The sequence below is a fragment of the Corvus hawaiiensis genome, chromosome 26 (assembly GCF_020740725.1).
Source record: "Corvus hawaiiensis isolate bCorHaw1 chromosome 26, bCorHaw1.pri.cur, whole genome shotgun sequence".
NCBI classification, from domain to species: Eukaryota; Metazoa; Chordata; class Aves; order Passeriformes; family Corvidae; genus Corvus; species Corvus hawaiiensis.
Window position 1 is genome coordinate 34,091,653 of NC_063238.1, and position 27,972 is coordinate 34,119,624.

The 27,972-nt window shown below is 39.4% G+C and overlaps 2 protein-coding genes across 3 annotated transcripts in view; one reads left to right on the forward strand and one right to left on the reverse strand.

Moving 5' to 3' along the window:
* Positions 1 to 1,458: 1,458 nt before the first annotated feature.
* WASHC5 (WASH complex subunit 5) lies at positions 1,459 to 26,496 on the reverse strand. Of its 2 annotated transcripts, XM_048286894.1 has the most exons (29): positions 26,339 to 26,496; positions 25,202 to 25,502; positions 23,179 to 23,324; positions 22,040 to 22,124; positions 21,668 to 21,768; positions 20,568 to 20,760; positions 19,836 to 19,988; positions 17,180 to 17,293; positions 16,455 to 16,626; positions 15,501 to 15,628; positions 15,061 to 15,190; positions 14,127 to 14,239; positions 13,334 to 13,500; positions 12,624 to 12,699; positions 11,820 to 11,930; positions 11,565 to 11,705; positions 10,081 to 10,161; positions 9,340 to 9,441; positions 8,534 to 8,713; positions 7,992 to 8,116; positions 7,446 to 7,608; positions 6,633 to 6,735; positions 6,443 to 6,522; positions 5,017 to 5,120; positions 4,426 to 4,555; positions 4,217 to 4,313; positions 3,659 to 3,812; positions 2,965 to 3,052; positions 1,459 to 1,877 (listed from the first exon to the last, which is right to left on the reverse strand). In XM_048286894.1, the coding sequence occupies exons 2-29, from the start codon at positions 25,385 to 25,387 to the stop codon at positions 1,821 to 1,823; spliced, it is 3,480 nt and encodes a 1,159-aa protein (XP_048142851.1). In that variant the 5' UTR covers positions 25,388 to 25,502; positions 26,339 to 26,496; the 3' UTR covers positions 1,459 to 1,820. The 2 variants fall into 2 exon arrangements, with proteins under 2 accessions (XP_048142851.1, XP_048142852.1); XM_048286895.1 differs by lacking the exons at positions 23,179 to 23,324; positions 25,202 to 25,502; positions 26,339 to 26,496 and adding an exon at positions 22,948 to 23,149.
* The window catches only part of NSMCE2 (NSE2 (MMS21) homolog, SMC5-SMC6 complex SUMO ligase), a 131,800-nt gene continuing 130,282 nt past the window's right edge, over positions 26,455 to 27,972 (forward strand). Inside the window, exon 1 of the mRNA XM_048286897.1 lies at positions 26,455 to 26,658. Coding sequence (XP_048142854.1) covers positions 26,455 to 26,658 — 204 coding nt within the window. The remainder of the gene's footprint in view (positions 26,659 to 27,972) is intronic.

The window sequence follows — 27,972 nt, forward strand, 5'->3', positions numbered from 1 at the left end:
GAAAAACCAATTCACTCCTGCAGAGACACATCTGGGTGCTGAGTCCAGTGCTGGACTCCCCACCATGACTGACATGGACACACCGAAGGGCCATGGAGATGATTAATAGCTTGGAGCACCTGCCATATGAGGAGAGGCTGAGAGAGCTGGGACTGCTCAGCCTGGAGAAGAGAAGGCTAAGGGGAATCTAATTCATGTGGATAAATATTCAATGGATGGAGGGAGTAAAGAAGAAAGAGCCCAGTGACAAGAGCCAGCTGGGAAGAACTGAGACATGGGAAATTCCATTTTAACATAAGACAGAACTTCTTTCACTGTTTAGGTGGTCAAACACCTGGGCAGATCACCCAGAGAGACTGGGGAGTCTCCATCCCAGGGATATTCAAAACTCAGCTGCCTGTGGTCCTGTGCCAGCTACCCTACTCTATGCAGGAGTGTGGGCTGGACAGTCCCAACATGGGACTATCCCTTTAGCTGTGGCATCTGCCTCCTCTTTTTCAGTCTGATAATCACCTGTCCAGGCTGTCCCTGTGATAGGGTAATATCCCCTGCTGACAATTCCACAGCAACTCCATGCAAGATAATTAAGCCAAGTGTACCAACCAATGTTCCATACTGTGGAAGCTTGGAAGATAAGGGGGCTCATGTGTAGGTAGCAAACTCAGTAGTGGAGCCAGCCAAGGATTGTTGGTAAAAACAGCAAAGGATTGTTGTGGCTGGAAATGGGGCTATAGGAGGCAGGGAAGCCATGTCTGAGAAAAATGTCCTTGTTCTGGCTCCTGGAGATAAGCACAACACAGTCAAGAAACTTATCTTTAGGGCGGGAAAAACTCATCTATAAAAAAATACCCCCACAAGGCCTGGGCATGCTCCCAAGGACACCCCATCAGCTGGGCCCATGCTAGAGCCAGGACTGGTGATCTCTTTTTCTCTCCGTCTTCCTTTCTTTCTCTCTCCCCCTCTTTAATCCAGCTCTATCTCTGTATCCACCCCCCCACCCCTCCCGTTTCACCCCACCCCTTTATCCAAACCCCACTGCTGTGTGCTTAGGTAGGAGGTCAGGGACTAACATATCAATTTCCAAGCCAAATGTATAATTTACTAATAAAACTTTGTGAGGTTTTGTGGACCTTCTGACTTTTGTCATTCCTTTTGACCACGAGCACCTACAAATCTTGGGTGCTCCCTTCCCCTTAAGGTTGGGACATTACACATACCATGAGTGAAAATTATGTGACTAAACAGCTTGTTCCCAACATTAGTCATGTTACAGTTGCACTAATATTTGTGCCTTTAAGTAGCCTAACAGGACTTTTCAGCTGTGAATATTTAATTATGTCCTCTATAGAATTAAACTAACTGTTTATAGTACATAGGGAGACATCAAACCTCTTTACACTGTGTATGCATTCTCACTCATGGTCCTTTTAAAAACAAAATTGTATTTGGAATCAACAGTCCTCGCAAACTATCCAACACCTTTATTTCCAGTTTCATTATTCATTTCTGATACAAAAGTCAAACTTCCACAAATAGTTCTTCAGAACAAAAAACCTAAATGATTTATACATAAACAATTACATGCAGCATTTATAATGTTCAGTACAAAATGTATGCTGTTTAGAGGAGACGCTGCGTATCATGCCAAGATTTAAACAAGGGTTATATAGACTAGTGCTGATGGTTACATTTCACAGACAGCTGTAGGCACTGCCTTGAAGCACAGAAAAGACACAGTTCTGAACAGCTGTAGTTGCCTCATCCTCAGGCCCCAACTCCTCATTTCAGGTTTGGAGAAAAGCCTTGATCCTTCTCCATATTCATAGAACAGTTCTGAATTCATCAAAAATGAAGCTTGGCACGTGTGCTTCAACAACCTGAGGGACACAGGAAGGCACAGTTAGGCATTTGCATTATCCATTTGTTGTCCATTCATCCATTAACAAGCATATCTGATCTATGACTCAAGCACACATACTATTGACCTGAGGCACCCTGGCATGAGGATGTGCTCCTGGATGTGTTCCTGGATGTGCACAGAGCAAGGAAGGAACAGCACAGCCTGGGCTGTGATGAGGTGCCAGGAGCACAGGACTGTGCAGGACTGGAGGAATGCTGCTGCCCTCTCTGCTGTGTCTCCACACAGCACCAGGCTGGAGTGGGAGCTGGACAGGCAGCAGCTACAGGGGCAGGACTGACACAGGGACCTCCTACCACACTGTACTGTGGGCTGGGAAGAGGAGACTGGAAGAATCTCACTCTCTTGTCAGTATTAGTTGGGAAATGGCTTCTTCAAGGACCACTGAGGTACAGCCTATATATAGCAAACAGGATTATGACTTATTTTTAATACTATGTATAAATAATAGATCATCTTCAAATGTAGTTGTATTTAAACCTGAAATAAAGTCTCTCTACAAGCACAGACTTTTAGCACTTCCCTTGCATGTGAGACAAGGAAGCTGCCTGGGAAATCAGGCTTTGGCAGAAGTGAAGGGAAGACTGGATACAATGTTTCACCAAAATTTAGACTTGTTAATTAGCTTTTTTCCCTGTGTTTTAAATACTGTTAAGTTTAGTATTACTTGGAAACATCTTGGAACTTCTGTTTTATTTCTTTCCTTCCCAACAGCCCCCAGCAATGTACACTGAAGATTAAATTTAACAGACTTGTTTGAAATTGGCACAAAGCTGAAATCCTTTATTAGTATTCATCTATTTATTCCTGTGGTAATGGGACTGATCTCTATGAATCAGGGCTGCTTCTGCATCAGCAGGGCCCTGACCTGTTATTTATTATGTTGGCTCCAGTGTAGTACAAATGGAAGGTGCGGCCAGTGTCTCCCTGGCCAGATCCCTTCATTGGCTGTAGTAGAATGGAACCACACATTCCCTGTTCTTTTTTCCAGGGAAAATGGTTGGGATGTTTAGGGGCATATTTAGAGACATGGAATTCTTTCTTACCTTTCTTGGCAACTTGGTGTAGCGAATGTAATCTTCCAGGAACATGAGGGCACCTACTACATCAGCAGGCATTTCTGGGATCTTCTGGCTAAAATTAAATCACCATGGAGATCACACTCTTACTAATTGACTAGTTACTTGGATTAAATTACCTGAAAATGCCAGCCTTCAAATAACACCACCATTTCTACTAGGTGCCATGTGATTCCATTACAAATAGAAACAGTGTTTTAATCTTGTATTTAGTAAAATATATTGTTGTTATTGTGTAATGCAATCATAGAATAGTTTGGGACTTTAAAGATCATCTAGTTCCAATGCCCCTGCCATGGGCAGGGACAATTTCCACTGGATCAGGGTGTTCATGGCCCCATCCAACTTGGCCTTGAACACCTCCAGGCATGGAGCATCCACAATTTCTCTGTGAAACCTGTTCCAGTGCCTCACCACCCTCACGGGAAAGAATTTCCTCCTAACATTAATCTCAATCTCCCCTCTTTTAGCTTAAAATCATTTTCCCTTTTCCTGTCCCTGTCAGCCCACATAAAGAGACTCTCTCCATCTTTTTTATAAGGTCCCTTCAAGTACTGAAAGACTGCCAATGTCACTGATACTCAGCTAGAAAAAACAACCTGACAAAGCAGTGATAATACTACTACAGGTGATACTTGGGTAAAAAGTAAAACATGGATACCTTGTGCACTGCTCCATCGTTGAACGAATAAACTGACCAATCAGAGCCAGAAACTGTTCTGTGTATCTTGAGTGAAACTGTTTCAACAGAGTAAGGAGCCCCAGAACCAAAGGAAGCCAGTCAATTTGATCAGCTGGCCGCTTGCACAGCACTCCTGCACAGAAAAAACCCCAAAACAACACAGGTTTATAAAACAGAACATATTCTTATAGCACAGACTAACTTATGTAATATACTTTTCATGATTTTTTTGCTCTGTCTCTCCTTCTGCTTGCCCACAAAAGAAAATTCAAACCTAATGTAACAACTACATGTCTTTCATGGCAAATGGCTTAATGATACTAACTGAGGCACAGGATAGAATGAGAAACACAGGGGTTTGGATTCTGTTTCCTACCTCATTGCATTTGGCCTAAATAGTGTAACAAAACTGTCTGAACGTGATGGACTAAAGTTAGGAACTCTGTATTTTCTATGCAGGTAATTTTACTATCTTCTCTACACATAACTTCACATAGGTTTTAATTAGATGCAGACAAACAGCAACTTACACATTACCTAAATTTCTGTTGTACTGAAGTTTGGGAAACTGGGAAATGAGGAATAGGAAGTTGACGGTGGGAAAATATGGCAGACGTTTTGTTGTTATGTAGATCTGAAGGGAAATAAAAAAAAAGAGTAGTACAGGACTTCTACATTTTTTTCCCTCAGTTAATAAAAAAATAGAAAAAAGCAAACTGCACCAAGCACCAGAATGTATGCCTGACCTTATTTAATGGATTGTGAATGCCAGCAGCTTCCAGATAAGCTGTGATTTCATACAGAAGAGTGTTGTCTTCTTTAGGATAAGGTAATGATGGGTTCTGATAATGTGCTTCAATGTCAGCCAGTATTGCTCTAAAAGGAAAATACATTTATTATATTAAATAATTTTTTTAATTATCCCCAAATAAGCCTTACATGATGCCACACGTCTTATTAATGTAAAAATTTCAGAGATACAAAACCTGTAAATGGTTACAATCAAGAGTAAAACACCTTTTCTGGAGTATGTTTTTACAAACATTGTATTTGATTCAAAATCAGAACAACACATATTCTGTTTCTTCTTCTCATCTAATATGACTTCAAAACCAGATATAACCAAATGCTATTAGAAACTGCATGTTTAAACTAATTACTTGCCAAGTATTTATTTTTAATGTTTTTCTTGGGTTAAAAGTCAAATACCGATCAACAAAAACCTCCATGCAATCAGACTCCACATTTTGCTGTAATTTAGATTTTAAGGGTTGCTGAGCTGATAACAATTACATCACAGTCATACATGCAGCTCTTCAGCACATTTTGCTTCTTACTTATTGAGATTTTCCAAAGCAGCAGCCAAATGCTTGGAGTCAAACCTGCAGGAATAATTTAATTCATTGGTAATCTGTCGTCTTAAAATCTGCATCTGACCAACCTGTTGAAACAAATACAAAAAGGGTGGTGTGTTAAACTGAATGCAATGAAGGAAGAATGAAGTCAAAGACTGACCCCAGCTGCACAGTGCACTCAGAGCAGAGATGTAAGTCACAGTGCTTGAGGTTTACACACAGTTCCGGGTAGCAGGTACAGGCCATGTGAAAAGGGCACAAAAAGGGTTAACAGGTATAAAATCCCTGTTACTTTTTTTACACTGGTGACAATGCCTGTACTCTGGTTCCCACCTCTCTGTAAATCTTAAGGTCAGCATGGCAGGAGGGAAAAACATCAGAGGCTCATTGTAATCAACCTTCCCCTTCCCTGGTCGTTACTCTTCACTCCAGTAACAAACCAACATTCACAGCACTCTGAAAAATGCTGGTCCCAATATATCATTACAGAGACAACATAAAGAGCCAAGTTAATGGGACAAATTGTTTAAATCTTCAGCACAGTACAACGCCTTCTGTGGGAACAAGGCAAGTCTGGGAAATGCTACTGCTCCAAACTTTATCCTTGGGGATATCATGGTCACAAGGCACTGTGAGGAGTCTCAATAGTTCCTGATACTGAACACTAACTTAGCCTGCCCAGATCAGATCTCTAGTGCCAGACTCTGGTTTTGGTGAGCTATTTCTTATGAAAGTCAGTGCTAAGCACTTTGTGGAGTGTGAGGTGCTCACACAAATGAGGCTCAGGAGCTCTTGCAAACCGAGGCCTGCTTCACTTGTGATGCTACACAATTCCAAGTCAGTATAATACAACACTGTAAAATAAACAGAATAAAGTATCACAGAATCACAGAATCATTAAGAAAAGACCTCTGAGATCACTGAGTCCAACCAATGACTGACCACCACCTTGGCACTGAGTGCCATGTCCAGTCTGTCCTTAAACACCTCCAGGGACAGTGACTCCACACTTCCCTGGGCAGCCTGTTTCAATGCTTAACAAACTTTTCTATAAAGAAATTCCTCCTGATGTCCAACCTGAACCTCCCCTGGCACAGTTTGAGGCCATGTCCTCTTGTCCTGTCACTGGCTGCCTGGGAGAAGAGGCCAACCCCCACCTGGCTACAGTCTCCCTCCAGGGAGTTGTAGAGAGTTGTAAGGTCCCCCCTGAGCCTCCTCTACTCCAGACTAAACACCCCCAGCCCCCTCAGCTGCTCTTCACAGGACTTAACCCTCTAGACCCTGCACCAGCTGTGCTGCCCTTCTCTGGACATGCTCCAGCACGTCCCTGTCCCTCCTGAACTGAGGGGCCAGTATAACCAAAGAGCCTCGAGTGAATTCTGAGTAACAGTAAATCACATGAACCCACCTTCATTATGGAGTCCAAATAAGCTGTCCAGATCTTCTGTGTTTTTGCAATTGCTGTGGAATAAACCTTGTTTGAATTTGCTGAGAAAAGAAGAAGGGTGAGGCATTAAAAAAAGAACAAGTAAGAAGAGAAATAAATGCAAGTGTACAAAGACAATTGCTTTCTTCCATCTTAACCAGTAAGCACGTACCTATGATTCCTTTGAGGGGACTGACGGCATTCATAAGTGCTTTTAAGGTATCCTGTACTGCCCTGTCACGCAATATGTTTTTCTGAAACATACTGAGGAAATTCTAATAAAAGAAAGAAGTAATAAGTAAAATTATCACACATGCACTCTGATTAATTTTGATGGCACAGGAGTCACATTTTTTAACAGCAGGAAAAGACTATTTCCATAGATGAAGAGTTGAGGAATTCTGTAGTTTCATTTTTTGGAGTTATGCTAATCGATGTTAGGACAATTAAAAGATCCCCCTTGTCAGTATCTAATACCTACTATGGACAACTATTAATTCAATTTTTCAGGAAGAACTGTCTTCATTGGTACTTATTTTCCTTAAAATCTTTCACCAGGCTAGAACTAGGTTCTTCTCAGGAAACAAAACAACTTGGTTTCACATAGAGGCATTAGGGAACCAGCCATTACATAGAATTGACACCTTACTTATACCATGGTAGACTCAATCTAGTCTTTGTTGATGTCTAGTCAGAAAAATAGAAGTTGACCTGAGATCAACTTTTAAGTACACACACTGTGTACACCTTCAGAAAGCATCCCATAACACACAACCTGGAATTACACAGCACCATTTACTTATGGGCACCAACTTTCCTGATTTTATTTGTAACTGAAATTTTTACTTTTGGGGCTGAACACCCAGTTTTCAAATAGTTTTGATTTCAGTTTACCATTTCAGTAATTAACATTTTTTTTATTTTATTAAAAATTATTAAACAATAAAAGCATTGTAGCCTAGAGAAACTTAAGTTTAAAAATTACCTGCAGCTCCTTCACAATCATGAAACACAGCAGCCTGTCTAAGCCATTGAGACCAAAGATACCCAAAGTATCTTGGATCTCTGAGAAGAGACGACTATTGGTTACTTCTTGGTGAGTTTTGGTATCATACCAGGTATTCATCTGGTCAATGTAACACGTGATTCTGAGGAAAAAATAAGCAAACAACTACTTCAGAATAAGCTGCAGACAGTTCCTGTGATACTCTCAGTAATGAGTTACCTTTATCAGACAGATGAGAAAGATTCTCCAAGTATCTCAGGTGATGTTTAGTTATTCCTCTCTCCACCACAGCTCTGTCACCCTTCCCCGATTTCTGTCTCCTCCACTTGTTTAACACTGTTTTCCTTCTTAGACTAAAATCACAACTTTTCTACACTAATATTTAAAATGTACAGGATGGACTGGGTATATCTGGTTTTATATAAAGATATGACAGCTAAGGAAAAACTATCTCTCGTATTTTGGTTTGTGTATGGTGGAATTGGAGCTATCCAGTGCATGGTGCTTGTGACACACAGTACTTACTTTGGGTCTGTGATCCTCAGGATTTCTCTGCAAAGCCGACCAATAAATGTTACGGATTCATCCACAGGTGTGAATTTTGGTATAGGAATATGAGTAGACTGGTACATACTTTGCCAGTCTTGAATCTGAAAAATAAGTTTTAGAGTAATTTGCAGTGCTCCTTGCAACTTTTTAATTAGCTTATAAATTTTCCTTTTGTTTGATTTAAAAGGAGTACACTGTAACACAATATTGTAAATCACACATAGCAGAACACTATAAAAACAGAATAAAGCAAAGAGAAGAATGAATCTTATTACAAAAGGATATTAAAATATTCTGGTTGGGGTGCTTTTCTCTTCTTATGTACAACTAATGCGGGGAGGATGCTGAAATATTTCAGAATAAGCTGGCGGCAGATGTTTTACACAGTAGTTAGCACATTCAGTCGAAGTCACAATGGTAGGAACAATGGGTACATATACTCCATCAGTCACAGGCTCTAACAGCCAAATATAAAGACATTTATCAAGTTTTTTGTTGTTTTTGGGTCTGAGTAGCACCTTTGTTCTTAAGAAGTTATTGCACTCCTGTTCCACGTTGTAGTTAATAATACGAGACACTTCCTCCTGCCAAATTTTTAAACCATATATGTTGACGTAATCCTGGATATATTCAAATGATCGATGGAACCCATCCATTGTAGCTGCCATTTCTTTCAGTTTGGGCATAAGTTCACTTGGCTGGAGATAAAGAACAACAAAAAGATAAAACCAAAACTGTGAACAGGTAGAATTCAAAGAAAATGTAAAAGGCTTCTAAATACCCTTACAGAACAACCTCTAGAGCATTTTACCATGGTCCAGCCAGATCTGAAAAGCACTGAGACATTTATCAACATTTGGTATCTGAAGTAATTCTTACTAAATATTTTTTCCCCCCACTTCTAGTATTTATTTTTGCCTTCAGTCATAGTATTGATTGATCTGGGAGATTCAACAGTCTGGACAGGATCAAAACAAGGAGTCACTCGTATTTATCATTGCCTATCTATGTTTACTTGGCTTATGTGACCTGTCAGTCATCACAGACAAAGGCAGAACCGTGAATTCGGAATTGACAGGACTGTTTGGAACAGAACAAAAATATGTTTCTTAATTTTATGTTAAAAGACAAACAAACAAAACTTATTTGAACATCAAATAAGGCACTCCAAATAACCTTCCAAAATTCAAAATGTATACTTTTTTACAATAAGGAAATCTGCACAGAAAAGCACAAATTATTTTCTAAAAGGCGTTATAATAAAAGAGGTCCCTACACACCCAAGATACATAAAAAATTAAAACCAAATAAAATTCTTACACACCTTGGCTCTAGGGTTAAAGATGAGGCCTCTGTGAAGAGCCAGGGCCACCCGTTTTACCAGCTCCTTCCTTATTCCATCCTCTAGTAACTGTTTTGGGTCCACCTAAGTAGAAGAAACATCTTTCCCTTAAAGTCAGAAAGGTATAAAAAATATAAAGGATTTATTTTGTACCAAGAAAGATATTAAATACTTTTGATAAATAGGAAGCACTGTTAACAGATACACTTAACCATCAGAACTTGTCCAAAGAATAAAAATTCACACACTTCTGCTACAGAATAAATGATTTCTTTAAGTGGAATGGCAAAGGTTTGTAGTTCCTATATTCAACCTTTGTTCACGATCCACTGAGAATGTTGTACAATTCTAAGCCAGTATGCATTAGGGAGTGTATCTTCAAGAATACTTCCTTCTGGTTCTCCAAGATGTATAAACGTAGCCTCAATGTAGGCAGGGCAGTTTATACCAATGGAAGAAACAGCTCTTCAGAAAAGCTTTCCAGCAGGAAAAACCCCCAGAGAACACCAACTATGGTGGATGAATCTATTTAGAACTGGGACTGTGGTTTCTTAAGAACCTTTAAAAAATACAGTTCTTATCTGTCTGCCAATTTAGGCATCACTGTTTGAAAATTTGTATGCAAACTTATATTTTCTTATCTTTCCTCAAGGTCTCACATATTGTGCTAAAGTGCTAATTGCCACCCCACGACTTTTTCCTATTGAAATAATGGATCATTACCTTGATGATACCAACTAAAGTCGTTTTCATCATGAGAATACCTTCAGTGAAGATTGAAATTGCATGGGTTAGCTTGGCAACCTGTAATAGAAAAACACAATTCATTGAAGTGATTCAATAGATGTAAATAATTTCTCTAAAAAGGCATCCATGTTTCCCAGTGGTAGCTTCCTGTTTTAGATTAAAGTAATTTGCACTGATACACTTTCAACTTTAGATACTGTTCTGGATTTACTTATAGTAAAATAATTACCTTTCTTTTAGTCAGATAAGTGTGCTAGCAGTAGGAAAGAAGAGGTACCTCTCAGAGGCTTCAGAGGGATTATGGAAGGGAAGACCAGCTATGTCTTGTGTGCACAAAACATCATGGACAAAACTCTCAGCTGATACCTTTGAGCAGGCTGGAGACAACAGCTCACAGTAGTTATTCCATAATAAAGCCTGCTGCCACAATGAGTCCACCTCAGTATTTCCACTGATGTAATACAGTAGCACATTCACTTTAAATTGTACAATTATTATTATCCTTATGCTCAGAGTTCAGACAAGCCAGTCTTTTGCCTTTCAGATGATTACAATACAGAATAGAGAAAACAGTTCAGACCTACAGTTCAACAGAAATCAGAAGTGAAAAGCTTTAGTAAAACGTGTTTTCCCTTTACCTCCTCAAAATAAAACATTACTGAACACTGCCTCCTCCTCCACTCCTACCCACAAACCAGACTGACTTCACAAAGTCTCATGGGGGAGTCCAAATGTAATGTTCAGGTCTGAACATCAGCTTAATCAGAAATCACAGCTTGTTCGCAGAAAACACCTAACAAGTGAGCACTTCAGCAAAATCTCCAGAGAAAAGCTGGCATCTTAAGTGATTATCAGATTCTTTGTGAGAAAGACTTACTGATCTACTCAGGTTTTGTGTCTCATCTTCCTCTACTGATAATAAACCGTAGCAATTTTAATGTCTGCTCACTCTTCCAGACTGGTAACAGTACAGCAAAACAACCACAGACAAAATGAGCAACAGCAGCTTTATCTGATCACATCAATGTGCCTCCATCCTCTCCTCATTTGAGGGCAGCAAAAAGCTTAACCCTGCTGGCTTATTCAGTCTTTAACCTTCTCCACTTGGAACAAGAATGGCCAAATGTGGAGGGCTTCATTTCAGACTCAGGTTTTCAGGGCTCCATCCCCTCCAATAAATAAAAATATCTTCATGCTCCTTTATAAATTTATTTGGTTTTCCTCCCCTTCTCTACAAGATCAGAAGTTTAAACTTCTACAAACAGAAGCGCAGAAGTTACTCATCTGTCCTCATGAAACCTAAGTATGCTCACAACAACACCAGTAAATGTTAACTTTTAGCCAACAAATCCAACTTCACTGTTAAAGTATAACTCTATGGAGCTGTATAGATTTAAACTTAGGTTAAAGTTTGCCACCTATAAGGTTTGCTTTTTCAGAATTTCCTGTTTAAACGGCACCTCATATCGTGGTCCAAGCTGAGCATAATCTCGTAGCTTATCCTTATCAAGGCGAGTAGGCACTTCAATAATATCGTGAGTCTGAAGCTTTATGATTTTGAGAAGAGATGTAAACATGCTTTCTGGAATTATCTGTAGAACCTTTGTAAATGACAGAAGAGACACACACAGTCAGTATATTCTCATTAAAAAAATAATCCTCAATTAAGAAAAGGTAATTAGAGAAAAAGGCAATTACGCCTTTTAAGCACCCACCTTTCTCACATAGGAAACCAACTCGCCAGAGTAATACTGGGACACACTGAGAAGGTCGGGACTGTTCGCTTGATTGATACGGAGAAGTGGCAAATCAAGAGCAGAAGCAAGCTACAAATAAAGTTAACATTTTAACTCCATTGTGTTTTTTCTGATGTAAATTATATGCTTGAATTCTCTTGCTCAGGTTCTTATCCTACAACCCAAAGTACTGGATTCTTCCTATGGAGCAGTGCTGTATCAGGCTTTCCAAGAGAAAAAAAAATTGTTAAAGGTCAAAAACTCCAACAGTACATAAGGCTACCTTCTGTAAGATTGTTAAACTCTTAACAACTGCATGGGATATTTCAGTTGTAATTTTACATTCTCACTCATGCTAATTCCCATTCTTATTTCTACAGAAAATATTTTCATTTGATGCCAGAGCTTCAAGATGACAACAGGCACAGCCAACATAACTTTTTAAATTCCTTCAGCCTGTTCTGATTCATATGCAGAGGATCCCATCTCTGCACCAAAGTCTCCAGAAAATAGCTGTAATGAGTGGAGGCTGGATGATAAGACTTATTTACCTAACAGCAGCAATATAATTGTTGCATAAAAAACCCCATGCATAACTTGGTTTTATTTTCCTTAAAATGAACCTTGAGCTAATTCAATACTGTCTAAAAAAACCTGGGCATAGAAAATGCTGGTAAAAGGAAGTCTTGATTCTTCTGTGATTTCAGAGCCTTAAGGCCTTTTTAACAAACTGCTTGGATTGACCTGCAGTGTTCAAGTACATTCACTGTTGTTCATACTTACCTTTAGGAAAGTGGCTCTGAGTTTAGTTACCATAGATGGACTGACTCTTATGCTGTCCTGCATAATAGACGTAAAGCTGGGGTAGGAAACAAACAAAACAAATCAGCTTCTTCCCCTGAAACTCTTATTTTCAACTGTTTAATTGTATGTCAACAGCACCAGTGTAATGTGGAAACAGAGATCAGGAGATCACTGACAGACTTCACTGAAGGAGGATTTTGGTCTGAAGAGATACTGGTTAGAAAAACCCTATATGATAAGGGTAGGTGGGACAAAAGAAGAGGCATCAGAGAGTGTTAACACCATGGTAATGAAGTAGCAGCTCAGCAAAATCCCACCATGGAAACAGAGTTCTTGAGCATTAGTCTTTCCTTGTTTGTTTTTGGTTGAAAAATGAACTCCATATTTTGGAGAACACTTAATGAGACTAAAGGCTGGAGACAGGAGGTTAACAAAGCTGTTGTAGTTAGAACAGGATAGACAATGAGAAGTTACACTATCACTTCACCTGCAGTTAACAACCTGAGAAGGATGGATGTTAATTCCTATTCAAGCTGATGCGAGTTCAGTATACTAAATAATTCACAGAATTGAGCTTCAAGACTGTTTTAAATTGTAAAGTTTATAGTCTTAATAACATTTATGCATGTTATTTCCCACAAGTTTTGCAAATGGTGACTGACTGGAAGAAAAAGATCCTGCTAACATACCTGTCAATTAATTGCCAAGCATAAGAAAGATCACCAACTATCTGAATGGTGATCAAGACCTCTTCTTTAATGTTGATAGTTCGGATCATCTGATGGAGAAATTTGCGGGTGTCAGCAAGAAACTGGCAAACTTGCAGGTTACTTTCCAGCTGGTGAAACTCTTGGACCTGTATTTTAAAAAACAAACAAACAAAACCTATAAAGGGATTATTTTTTTTTGTTGTTTTCTATTTATCTTAAGGGCAGCAATACAAACAGAATCAGTAAATTGACACATTACTTTAGGATGTTAGCAGCAGTAAGACACTTAAATCCTGGCCTGTTATGGAGTGTATTAAAAATAAATTTCAAAAAGTTACTCAAGGAGGTGTACTGTGAAACATCATTCTGAGTACTCTTTTATATCCTGGAAATAGAAGAAATAGAATAGAAAAAATACAGATATTTTTATTTTGCCTTTCAAATCACCCTTTCTAGCTTCAAATGAATTTATTTTCAGAATTTCTAAAAAATGAGTAATGTTGCCAAATAAAGTTAAATACTGGATTAATTTCTTTGAGAAAACCTACAAACCCTCAGGTACAGGGGGCATGACCTTTCATACTATATCCCTTATTTTACAATACCAAGGTCTATATGAAACTTCTGCTTACTATAGATATGTAACTGCAAATATCCAATATAAAATGCAGATCTGTCTCGTATATCTGCTATTAGAAGTCAGTGCATGTGCAAAAAAATGCTGTTGTTCCAGAAGGACAAGGTCATATATCTCAAAATGTCTTTGCCATACCTCTTCCAAAGCCTGTATTAGCTGCACAGTTTTTCTACCTGCTGCAGTGGAATCCTCGTAGTTCAGAGACATTATTTGCTTGGAGATTTCTCTGAACCAAGCTTGGAGATTTTCTATGAAAGAGTAAGAAAAATTTATTGAAACCTCTGCATGTATGATAGGCAGCAAAAATACAGGGAACTTGCTAGTCAAAAGAAACAAACAGGCTATACATGTAGGAGATTATTTTTACAAGTTGTTATTTCACTGGTACATTTCTAGTCTTTCAACATGTACACTTGTAAAGTGGCAAATGCTCGGGTAAATTTCACACACAACATTAAAAACACCTACCAACATGAATGGGCATTAAAAAAATCTTATTTTTATGCCAATTCAAGAAAAAAAAAGTTTCAAAAACAAGAGCAAGGAATTTGAAAAGAAGTACAGATTTGATTTTTAAGTCCTTGGAGAACTCAGAGAATACCATTCAGTGTAGAGAAGTGAGAGAAGGTTTGAAAAGATGCTGATACAATTCAAATCCAGGTTACAACCAGGGAAAGAATAAGGGAAGAGGTTAAAGCACCCCTAAATTTAATGGGCATGATCTTCTCACTCCTTTATACACGGAACATGGTAACGTGAACTCCATTATACATAGAAAAGTGAACTGGCATTTTATAGTTTCAGCTGGCATATCCAAATAAAGGAATGAAAAATACTTTTAAAAATAGGGCCATCTAAATATTAGGTACCTAAATATTGCTTGCATATGGAATATGTGATGAAAACCTAAACAAGACAAGAGTTAAAGAGACCTCTTTGGCAGCTGAGGGACATGAAAATTGTTTTTATATTATCACTATTAGATTCATGTATTTTCTTTTGGTAACACTTTAGAAATATAAATTGAAATCACTTTTTTCCTCCCCACAGTACAGTTTTTAATAATTACCGTTTTTCTCCACTCTAGTAAGAGGTTTAACTCCTGAGAAGACATCAGCAAGCTCAGTCATCCTTTCAGATCCCTCTTTTTTATAGTTCTCCCATTTAGCTTGTTTTTCTGACAGCATCTGCTTGAACATCTATTGAAACCCAAATCATGTGGTTTACAAAGCTGGCAAGGAGGCATATCACAATAGGTGAAATAATACTGAAAACAGATGGAACTGACTTAGTGATTACTACATTACTTCAAGATCTAGCCAGAATATTAAAAACAAAATTAAAAATATTAAGAAATGCAGATCGTGTCATGGACTTACAGTGACAGAAGCTTACTGAATTTTATAGAACAGAACAATGCAGATTTTTTGATTTTTAGTCACTTATAAAAACATCCAGTGACTTTTTCAGCTTAGTGATCTTAGAAGACTCTGGTCAGCAGCACATTACCTCTTTTAAAATGAATTCAAACTGAGCTGTATCCAGAAGAAGCTGGAAAAGGATCCTGGAATTGTACCTTGAGTCTGTTAAAATTTGATCCTTTATCTGGCGGAGACGTTTGTTATTTGGATCACAAGCTGAAAATGGAAAGACAACATTTCCCCACTGTTACACAGAATTTGGCCAAGCTTTTCAATCTTTGTAAATACATTCTTTTTTTAATAGCTTGAAGGCAAAAACATTTTGCTCTGATATGTACATCCCTACTTGTCTTCCATTTACATGGAACAACCCCTCCTTATAATAGGATATAATTAAGGTCTCTGTGTTGCTTCAGCCTCAAAACTTCTGCAGGCTTCTGAAACTAAATGTGAATTTAGTCCATCTGACTGAGAAGCCCAGAGATCAGTATTTCTAAAACCATTAGTAAAGTGAATGGAGGTGTAACAGAAGCCCTCCCGCATATCAAGAAGCCTCAAAGACGGCACAAACATTCGAACAGGGGAATGGCTAAATAAGTCAGTTCACACACCCAAACTCACATCAGAGACATTACTCAACAGTTTCATTTGAATTTCAATTCAACATAACAAAAACCTTAGTTTCAACCTGTTAATTATTAAGATTTTAAGAAGGTGGCTACTGCTTTCTTTTTGGAGCTAGGTAAAACTTTCAGAATTATGTTTTTCTGAGGAATACTATTCAACAAGATAGTGACTTCTACTAATTCTTATACCTGTGTTTGGCTCACAAGAACTGAGGAAATGCATGTGCTGTTTCAGACAAGGCTTTAGGAGACTATTTGCAAAACAACAGCTCAACAATTTCCTGCAAACAGTAGAGGAAACTGCTGACTTCAACAGCAGCAGAACTGAACTTCCCTCAGGCCCCAAAATGAAGCCCCAGTAGAGGAGGACTGACAGTCCTCCTACACTCAGCAGTGAGAGTAGCATGAAGTCTTACTTGTGTCTGCAGTGTGCAGCATCAGCCAGCGGATTGCCACGTTGCAGTCTCGCAGGCAATTCAGCAGCTTGGGAATGTTGTCCAGCACCAGCTCTTCCCTCAGACAGCCCTCCTTGAGGAACTGCTGCACCTGTGTGTGCACTCGCTCGGTGACTGCAGCGTATCTGCTGGCCTTAAAACACACAAAGCCTGCATCAGTAAAATCCTTGCCTCAAATAGAATACACCGTATTCCCTAGAGCTTAGAGGGCACACAGATCAAAAGTTCTATAAAAATTACTATCATTACTAGTAGGCAATATTATACACTGCAACTGCATGACAAAGGATGCAAGATAAACTTTAAAGCAAAGAGCCTACATAGGAAGTATAATGTTTCAAAAATGCAGACTTGCAGCCTTTCTATATATTCACTTATGTACTCTCTAGGAATTATTCCTAAAAAGTGGCACTAATATTTTATTGCCTAATGGGAAAGAACAACAACAAAAATCTATCACAGAATGGAGATACTTATTATGAATTAAATGTCAGTTCCACTTGGTGAACTTCTTCCCTAAAGATGAAGGAAAAATTTCTACTCATATTCCCGAAATTTGCCAGACAATACAGTACAGATACTGTATGCAAGAAGAAAAGACCCATGCATTATTGATGTCATATAATATACTTCAGATGCCCACACATCTTGCATCTTGCTAAAATACTTAATGGTGGCTTATGTACCTGCTCTTTGACATTTGAAAGATCCAGTGTGTAGTTGAGGGCAGTTTTAGCAGCTTTGTAGGGTTCCCATGCTTCTGCCAGATTTACAGTGATTCCCATGTAAATGCTAATGACCTAAAATTGGAAGCAGAAAACAAGAAGTTGCATTTATGTTATTATTAAGAAAAATACAAAGTTTTCATTTAACAATATGACAGAAAGGGATATGCTGTGGGTATAAATAAGAGATAACTGAACTTTTTTGGTAGTGGTACTTTTTGGTGTACCACCTTTGGAAATCAAGAAGAAGACTTTGAAATAAAAGACACACAATTAATTAGAAGCACAGTTCTGAAAACAAGATGACAGTTCGTTCAATCACTATATATGATACTCTGGGTTTTTTTCCATGAACTTATGACTTATTTTTCATTTCCATGATGCTCTGAAGAAGATTGATACAAGCAACTGGGGAAAAAAACTATGATAGGGCGGGAAAAATCAAATGAATTAATCTTAATATTAGGATGCCCAAAGGACCAAATCGAATTGTAATGCATCTTTCACAGTGACACAGAAATTATGACTACATAGTGTGATTTTTAAGGAGCAAAGAGAAACTGATTTCAGACCCCTAGCACAAGTTTAAGCATGATTAAAAATATAGAATTGTGATTAAGTAACAATTATCTTATTTGTAAGATAATTGATTAAAAATGGAAGACTTGGTTTACTGACAGATGAAGGATGTACAGAGCTGTGGGATTATGAGCTTTGTCACACTGATGCTCCAATATTCCTTGATCCAGGCATGATCACATCGAGGGGAACACTGTCAGCCTTTGAGCTCTTCTGGCAGTGTCAAGTAAAGGCAAATGGGACCCAGGTCTGCTGATATGAAGATCTCTCTCATATTGTTGAAGTGAAGCTCATTATTTCCTGTAGATCCTCAAAAGGCTACACTTCAACTGCTAAGAATAATTTGAAATCAGCCTAGGAGTCGAGTATTTCATATTTGATGCAGCTAACTCATCCACACCTGACCACAAGAAGATAGGCGTTGTCTAAAAATATCAAACTGTACTATGAACTCAACTTAATAAAAATGCTGGCATGATCAAAAATTCACAATGTCAAGTTCTCATTTCTAAAAATAAGCTTGTAGTTCTCCAGAAACAGCGATTCTAATGTCTACTGAAATAGCCAGCTCTTGCAGTTTCCTCCCTCCCTGCTTCACTGTTCCACTTATGATACAGCAGAATACAACTTGGCACCAACAGAGATACACAAATTAATATACAGTTTCTTTGTTAAGTCTGATTCCCTTTGATATAGACGACCTAGGGACTCTATTCTTATATGCCAGCCTATTTCAGTAGCAGGTTTTTGCAGACTAGTGATTCTGAATGGAAATCCTAAAACTCAGTACTGAAACATGTAGTAGTTCCATTTTAATCACTACATCTGAAAAAGTCTATAGAATCACACGTAGCGACAGCTTTAGCTTCTAAGTTATTTGGACAATAGCAGAGAGTTAATCCTTAAACAAGTTTTCAAATAACATCAGTGTGGGATGATTTGTTGGGGAGCAAGACTGTCCTCTACAGCATTCTTGACATGCTGGTAGAATTCACAAGCTGAAACCACATGAGGGTCAGAAACGACAAATACAAAGTCCTGTACTTGGGACAAACCCAAACCCTTGCAACAACAAAATCTGGACACTGATCACAATCTGGGGAATGTCACAATTCCGCAGAAAAGGACCTAGGTGTCCTGCTGGAAAAACCAAACATGAATCAGACATGCAGCCTTATGACAACAAAGAGTAATCAGACACTGGGCTATGCCAGACTGCAGCCAGCAGACTGAGGGAAGTGAATCTTCCTTCTATTCAGCTCTCATGAGGTCTCATTGAGTGTAATGGGTCCAGATTTGGGCTCCTCAGTATGAGACAGGCATATACAAACTGGAATGAAGTGAACAGGAGGCCCCTAACACACTTGTGGGGACCTAGTATGTTAAGAGTGGGGTTTGCTTAAGCTGGAAGAAAGATGACCAAGGGATCTGACTGTGGTCTTCCACTACCTAAAGGGAAGTTATGACTAGGACAGAGCCAAACCCATCTCAGAGGTGCACAGTGAAAAGACAAGAAGCAACAGCCACAAATGTTGCACAGCTATAACAAGGGAAATTCCAGTGGTACAGAAGGAAAAAATTCTTCACCATGGCAGTGATAAAGCACAGCCACAGGTGTCCACAGAGGCTGCAGAGTCTTCATGTTAGATATTTCCAAAACTAACTGGGCAAGGCCTGAGCAGCCTGATTTAGCTTTGAAGTCAGCCCTGCTTTGAGGTGAAGGCTGAACTAGAAGATGCCTAAAATGCCTTTCATCACACATTTTTCTGGCACTCACTTTATCTTGATGGTATTAGAGTGTAGTTGATTAAAGCACTTAAGATGATAAATCACACTTTCAAAGGACAGCCTTCCATGCTTATCCAGAGCGTTTGACTTGGACTGCTTCACTCTGAACAAAGTAAAATTTCCACGGAGAAGAATCTCTTCTAGTTTTAGGTTATTATTATTTTTCCATAACACATACTGTAACAATAATTTAAATTGTTCCTATAACATTAAAACCAGGGAACAGTTTTAAAACAGAATTAATTTTTACCCAATTATCTGGGAAGTATTTATCCACTATCTCTCTCATTTTTGCTTGTTGAGTGTGAAGAATAGAAGCGTCAAAATACAGTATCACATAGAGCATAGCAGCCTGTGTAGCCAGAGCGGTGCTGCGGTGTTCTGGTAATGGATACGCTGAAACCTAGAAAAAAGTAACAAAACAAAGCTGAACATAATACAGCGCATCCTAAATCCCCTGAAAATATCACGGGCCACATTACAGAGTGCAGTGTATAGATACAATGAGGCAACAAGCATATTTAGATAAGCTGGACATGCTTACACATGCAGCATATTTACCAGATGCATTTCCAGAATGTAAAAGTTGACTTTGTAGATATCTGTTACTTAACAGGTTACAATAAGATTTTACCATGCCATAAATGAGTCAAATAAGACATGTCAATAAGACATGGCCAATCATAAGACATTAATCAAAAATGTTGGTTTTTACTGCAAGGCCGCCCAAGCACTTGCAGCAAATTGCCCAGAGAGGTTCTGTGGTTTGTACCTCTGGAGATACTCCAAATCCAACAGGATGAAGCCCAGCACAACCTGCTCCAACTGACCCTGCTTGTGCCAGGGGGTTGGACTAGCTGATCTCAAGAGTCCTTACAACCTCTATCATTTATTTTTTTCAGAGCTTCATGATTAAGTAATTACCCTGAGAATCATTTTGACATTCCCCTTTAGAGCCCTCTTTCATCTCAGAGTTACTTACCTGGTTGTAAATGTCATCTGACCGTAAGCGGCCAATAACCATGCTAATGAATGTTTCACTAATGGGAACCCTGCTGAAGTAACTCTCGGGGTAGTTTGGAGGTCTTTTAGCTCCAGGTTGGCTCGAGTATCCAGTGCTTCGAAGCAATTTACAAATATCATCTAAATTGGAATCAGCAGAGGATCGGGCTGCACTGTTTTACAAAAAAAGAGGAACAACAGTATGAGCTATACGACCTAATAATTTCCTTTTTTCCTACCCCTTGTAACCACACCCTACTCACAAGAAAATTAACAAATACTAAAGTCTAGGAGATTTTTGGTTATTTATTCCTTTAATATAATGGTCATCATGTTACAGGACACTGATAAATGTCCATACTGAAATTCCAGATAAGCAGACAAAACGCAAACAGAAAATTGAACTCAGGAACAGAAAGGAGCTTTATACTCAGAGAGGAATTAGTTCCTTTTTTTTTTTTAATTTTCATTTTTTTTTCCTCACCATTTCTGAATTCCCCTTGTCAATTCACTTCTGCATTCCAGAATTAAAGAATCTCTCATTATATACAGGGAGGCATAAACATAGTCAAAGCAGCATTTTATATGTGTGGAATGATTTACACTGATACCCTTTAAGACCCCAGCTGTTATACCCTGATGCTGTCAACCTAGCCTGTAAAACTTGTAACTGATTGTACCTAATCAAGCACTGTAACTACAAGAAGTCTGACTTGCAATACTTTGTCACCTAGATAGCCAGGACTTTTCAGAAAGTTTCCTTGCACATTTGGGAACTTGTGACACTTTCATAGCTGGCACTTGCAGCCTAAAAGCTTTAGCTGAAAGTTTACTTGTGGACTTAAAATGTCTGTTGTAACAGAATGAAAAACCTGGTGCTCATTTTGCAGCTGAATCTGCAAACACAGCTAAAGCAAGAAGTTCTTAGGATATTCAGAGAGCTCTGCTCAATTATCCGTATAAAGTCAGAAAAAGGTGACAATATTTCCATTTATCTTAATTGAATAACCTAGGTTACTGAATATACTGCATGTTGTATCTTCTCAGCCTGGAGTGCTTCTGCACACCTATATCCACTACCTGTATCTGTAGTAGGAAACCAACATTCTTTCTCTGACTTCTCCTTCAATCTTCTGGTCAATGACCAGTAGCATGACCCCATATAAATACAGGGCTTCACACTGTTTGGAAAGAGAAAGAATGAAGAAAGAAAATCACATAAACATGATTTTGTAGCAACATTTAAAGAAAAACACGTATTGGCAAACTAACCCAATGTCAACTACATAGTCAACACAACATGAAAAATGGCAGGCTGAGGATTTTTGCTCTTTTTCCTCCTTGAAGTGAGTCACAGCACTTCCATGTGTTTGGTAAACTTAAATTTTTGTCTAGTTTAGCACTTACTGAGTGGGTTAGTTTTCTACTATTACAAAACTAGCCAATACTTACTAGAAGCTGTTTTCCATCTTCATTAAGGAGGACTGTTTCTAATGTTTGCTGAATGTAAATTCCTTCATTGAGGTCATCTAAGTATCTAGGATCATGACAAAAAGTTTGGTCATTGACTGTTTTGCTCTCAAACCGTATACCCTCAGAACTCAATTGTTCAATTTTCTCTCAAAAGTCCATAGATGCATCTGAACATTTCCCTAGTACAAGCAGCATGGAGTTTTTCAGACAAAGAAGAAGAGAGACTGTACTATAAAATGAGACTGAAATCCCTAGCTAGTGCCAACCAGTTGGCAAAAGTCTCCTTCCGTATCCTGATGGTGTAACTTTAAAGACACTGACAGATACCTGGTAGCTTACAGCTCATCCTCTTTATCTTGTCATGGATGGATAACAGCCTGGGAAGGCTGCCATACAGTAATTTAGTAAAACTGTAATATTTTCAAGTTGCCTCAAATTATCTCCTGGGAACACCATAAACTGATCTCCACCTTAGTTTGGAAGGTAGAGCTAGAAATAGAGTATGTTCACCTTAAGTAACATGAGATTCATTCCTATTAAAGGATTTTCCAGTAACATTACTTGTTAATAAGTAATATCAAGCATTTAATCTTTTAATATAACATCAATAATAGAACCAATTCTCATGTTTAAGATTTTCAGGAACTTTTTGTTAGAGAATTTCATGAACCTTTCATTCTGTTTTTCACAGGTCAGAGCAGTGAACTTGACAATATGGCAACTCCACCGAAAAATTAAGTTCAGGAAAATAATGCCAATGGAAGAAAAAAGAACCTTATATGATATTCTGTTTTGCAAGACCACAAACAAATTAGCTTAATAATATGGATTATCCTTTTATTAAAAAAAAATCTTCAGGACAATCTCCAAGATAAAGAAAAACTTACTCAAGTTTGCAATTGAGGAAATGAGGTAGAGAGGTAAAATGTTTTCAAGTCATATATGAAGCTGGTAGGGAACTGTTGGAGTAAAAGTTAGTGTTCACTCCAGCAATCCAGGTTTCCTGGTGCACATGAATATGCTTCAACAGTGGGTCTCTACAGAAAAAGCTTTTCATCAATAATACAAATACCAGCAATCTCGTCTTCGAAAATCCATACGTATTTAAAATACCATACCTGTTTAAATCTACAATGTATTTATGTACACTCTGAAAAGCTAAATAAAACCTCGTCAAAATTTCAATGTTGTTTTCACGAAATTCTTCATCTAAATCCAGTAACTCAGGCTTGGCTTCCAGTTTGCCTTCACATGTCTCAGGCCCCTGAAAAAAGAAACTCATCTTTAGAGACAGTACTTGGCTTCAATCTCTACTCAACTTCTCTTCAGTAGGACACATATCATGTACAACAACCTGTGCGCAAACCAGAATTAACATTTCTTACCAAAACAAGGATCTGCAGCTTTCCAACCTACTTTATGGCTAAAAATTGATTCCATAAAGTTGAGTTTTACACACTGTTACGATCTGCAATAATTTAAAATATGATTTATCCAATGTAACCAATGGAAAAGAATGGCCAATGCTTCCAGTAAAGCCCCAATACATCTGAAGGCATTGGGTGCTTTTTGTAGTGCTAACTATCTCCCTGATGGAATTTTTTCCTTTACACATTTCATCTGATTAATTTGTCAGGTAGAAACCGTAACACTGAATGTGCACAAAGCTTAGTACCTTCTCATACATTCAAACTGCTTGAAAATATTACACCTGTTTTTTCCACAGACTCTGCATCTAGCTCAGCACTTGTCCCCTGAATTAATGCAGAAACTTTGTCATTAACAATCATGGGGGAAATAGACTTGGGATGAAGAACTTGACTTCCTTAAAGCAATAGTACAACTTTTCTAACACTTTACCACTGTTGTATTTCTCATAACCACCATTTGGTCTTATCAACACCATCTAAATGAAAATATTGCTACAGTTTAATTGAAAGTATCATTAACATTGAATTGAAAATACCTGTTTTTCAAAAGCTGACAATTTCTGAGTTTTTATAAATGGCCTTCTGCTTCTCTTTTTGTGCAAAATACCTACATAAAACAAAGGATAAAACCAGGCCCTAGACTGCCTATGAAGCGCAAATGCACAAAGCAAACAGTCTTTTAAAATCTCAAATCTCTCCTCTTTAAGTAAGTCTAAGAATCGTGAATACAGAAAAAGTGCATTCGCAGTAAAAATATCTGTAAGCTCCCTAATCTGTGCTTTATAAGTATGACTTCTACGGATTTTTTTGCTTTTTAACTTTGAAAAACAGCACACTGTTATGCTTTCTTAGCATTCAAAAATACTACAGCTTTAAGGATTATTGTATTTCTCACCAATTACAGCCATCTGCTTTAAAATTTTTAAGTTATTTGTGTAAAAAAAAAGATTTCTACCAAGCACTTAGATCTAAAGGTAACTGTGAAATCATTTGTGCTCAGGATTTTCAGTATCCAAGGCTCACAGTTAGTGCCTGAAATTTACAACTCTTACTACAATAAAATTGAATTAAATTTTAGAAGTCCCTCCCTTGTTTTATTATTGCCATCTCTTGCATTGTACAATCCAAATAAAATCAGATTTAGATAGTCTCTGTAGTTCCTTTTTAATCATACTGGAAAATGACAGAGGGAACCTGGTACTGCAAGCTTAATTTTGAAAGGGAAATAAGGGCTTTCCATGGATACCTCTCCTTGACTTATTTATTTGTTTATTCAGTGCACGTGACAAGTCCAGTGAAAAAACAATCACAGCACTGTCAGACAGGAAAACAGAAAGCAGTTTTCATGGCTGCAAAGAATAAACTACAGATTAACAGAAGAAAGATGGGCATACTGCCCACGGCACTGCTCAAGAGCCAACCACGCAGGCTCAGAACCTGCTGGTGGAAGTATAAATTAGTGGTCCTGCAGGAATTACTACTACTATTACTACTATTATTACTACTACTACTGTTAGCACCCCAGAATCCAATACTCACGTTTTACATAATCGGTATCTATCAAAGTTCACAGGCCAGATGACTCATCACACATTGTGGAAGATGTAGTATTAATAAACACAACAGTCAGGAATGACTGTTTCACTACCCGAAGCATCCTCACGTGGGACAGCAGTGCTTTAAGGAGAAGTTTAACAATAAAAGGATTTACCTTAAAATAACTGAAATCAAATATGATATCCCCATACTTCTGTTGATCAGCCTTATCCTTTAGCCTGAAAACACCAGGAATAAATTCGGAAAGCCTCAGAAGTTCTGCAGTGATGGCATTTCCACAGGAAACAATCCGAAGAATTGCCTGACCACAGAGATTGTTTTCAGCCAGAAAATCCACCATTGTGGAGCTGCATGTGACAGAGCAGCAGAAGTCCTGCAATCTGATTATAATCCTTACTCTTCAGGTTACTGGAAGCAGAAAGCTTGATGAAGAAACTAACTGCGCCATTAATAACCTGTAAAAACAAACGTGCACACATTTAGACTGGTTTGTACTCATGTTTTTGATATTTTAATTTGTGGATGCTTAAGCATACTCTCCAATCTCTCAATTTATGAAATCTAAATTATCCACAACTTTGTAAAATGAAAGAAATGCACTGAATTCATTTTCAGCAAATACACTACATTTGAGAAGTGACCTGTGTGAGCAGGCAGGGGAAGTGTGATCTTTTATAACAAGAAAGTTGAAGAACACTATTGAAGAATGACAGTCACAAATACGGAAGCAGTTGTGACCACACAAAGAGACGGGTGCAAGAAAAACAAAACCACTTCAGAAAACGTGTTTTTAAGAGCCACTTTGAAAATACAACCAAAGTGACTATAATCGCATTTAACAATAAGGAAAACTTTCATAGCAAATAGAAACGACATAGGTCCGTTCTTTTTTTTTTTTTTTTTTTTTTTCTGAAGGACGAGCTTCCACGCTGTCGTTGCACTTCCTGGTCAGTTTTATTCATTCAACACGTTTCCTAGGGGTTACTGCGTGCAGCACCAAAAACAAGCGCCTGTGCTTCAGAAACATTTATGGGAAGTTTTGACCGGGCTTGACTTTTCACCAAAAACCTTCCGAACCGCTGCGATAAACTTAAGATGACACTGAGCTCTCCCAAAACAGTTCTGACCCAGGACGAGCGCCCGGAGCCCTCCCAGGTCCCCAGTGCCGTCGCAGGCTCTGCTCCACAGCGGGCCCCAGACCGGCTACGGCCGGACGGGCTCCAAACCCCAGTCGGTCCGGTCCGGTCCGGTCCCGTCCCGTCCCGTCCCGCTCCGCCACCGCCGAACTCACGGTTTGCAACCAGGCGGCCTCGCTCCCTCAGCGGCTCCCGCCGGTGCCCGCCCGGCCCAGCGCGCTCACCCTGCCCCGGCAGCGCCTGCGGCGGGGACGGCGGCGGGCAGAGAGGGATGGAAAGAGGGTGGGAAGGATGGAAGGGAGGCGGCGGCGCTCCCTACGACGTCGCCGAGCCCTCCCATCACATGACGGCGCCGGCTGATGAGGCGATTCCGCTTGCCCTAGTGCCCGCCGCTACCGCCCTCCTGCCTCCACCGCCGGGAGGGCGGCGTGGGACCGCCCCCGGGACAGTCGCACTCTCAGGCCTCGGGGACGAGGTGAGCACCGGCCGCTGGCGAGGGTGGCTGTCCCCGTCGGCCCCATCCCTCCGCGGGCGAGGGCAGCGCGGGAGTGGCGGCGGCACAAGTGCGGGACTGACCGGGCTGCCCGGCCTGCCCCCGACCGGGTGAGGCGGCGGGAGGGCCTGGGAGAGCGGAGCTTCCTGCTCGGCGGGCGCTGCTCCGACTCCCGTGCAGGGAAGGGTCGTCTCCCTGTGGCAGCTGATCACCGAGTGTGCCTGGGGTTAGGCACTTATCCTGGTGCTCGGAGAGCACTTGTCACCTGTAGAGCTGGTGTTACAGAATCAAATAATTTTTGTTTTCTTATCTCTGCTTCATAGTTTGAGATATTGAAGCATAGAAGGCTGAGGTCATTTCCTCAAATATTTAAAATAAGGAACAGAATAGAAACTGTAAGGTTTTTTTGGTTCTTTATCCTGTCTGACCGTTTGATCGCTTGTTGAAAGGAAAAAAATACCCTCGATAGTCTCCCATTCAGCACTGAGTTGCTGGTTGTTTTCCGCAGGTGAGGGGGCTGGGGGTTGCAAGTATTAAGTGCTTTGATGCACCCATTGAAGACTTTCCTGGCAGAAAAGAGTGCTTTAAAAACGCGGTGGTGAAACCAATTCCAGTGAGGAATGTGGCCCTCCCTTGGAAGTTGAGTGGACAGCTCCAAGCTGAAGTTGAAGAATTCACTTAGAAAGTTCAAGAGTGACATCTTTGCCTTGGGTTCTATAGGAAACCTGAGGAATAGTTGACTGGCTCAAAACAGCCAGGTGGGAAATGGTGGGGGAACAGGGCCTGTAAGCCCTGAAGTGGCAGAGCATAGAAGACAGAAGGACAGCAGCACGTGTGCCAAGCACACTCCACTGCCAGGGGTTTAGAAGCTGCTGAGACAATGCTGGATCCTTGGGGTGGTGACCATCTACCTTTCTCTCTCCATTTGCTTTCTCTTTCTCTCTCTGGTGTTCTTCTTATACCTTCTTCTCAAAATATGTTGTAAGCTGGACCAAAAAATTTCCAGTGTCTTCTTGTGCCTGGAGAAGTTAAAGTTTGCTAAGCTAAAGTTTGGGAGGTGCCTTATTTTGTCTGGATGTTTTAAAATTTGCCAAGTACCTTATTTTACTTGAATGTTCTAAACCTTGCAAGTAAAAGTTATTGAGTCTCATGAGAATTTGGTTGTTTTTCCCATGCACTGCCCAGGGTATATCCCACTACCTTCCCCTGAACCTGTCAAGCAGGCTGGGGCATTACAGGATTGTAACCAGTTTCTAAGAAAAATAATCTTTTATTAGAAAACAAAAAAAGGAAAAT

Excerpts from the sequence above, each read along its gene's own strand:
- WASHC5 (XM_048286894.1), bottom strand. The coding sequence starts at position 25,387 with ATGGTGGATTTTCTGGCTGAAAACAATCTCTGTGGTCAGGCAATTCTT. Across the intron at positions 22,125-23,178 it reads TACATTGTAGATTTAAACAG|ATACTTAGATGACCTCAATG; the intron begins GTATGGTATTTT and ends TCATGATCCTAG. Across the intron at positions 3,813-4,216 it reads TCAGTACAACAGAAATTTAG|GAGTGCTGTGCAAGCGGCCA; the intron begins GTAATGTGTAAG and ends TTTTCTGTGCAG.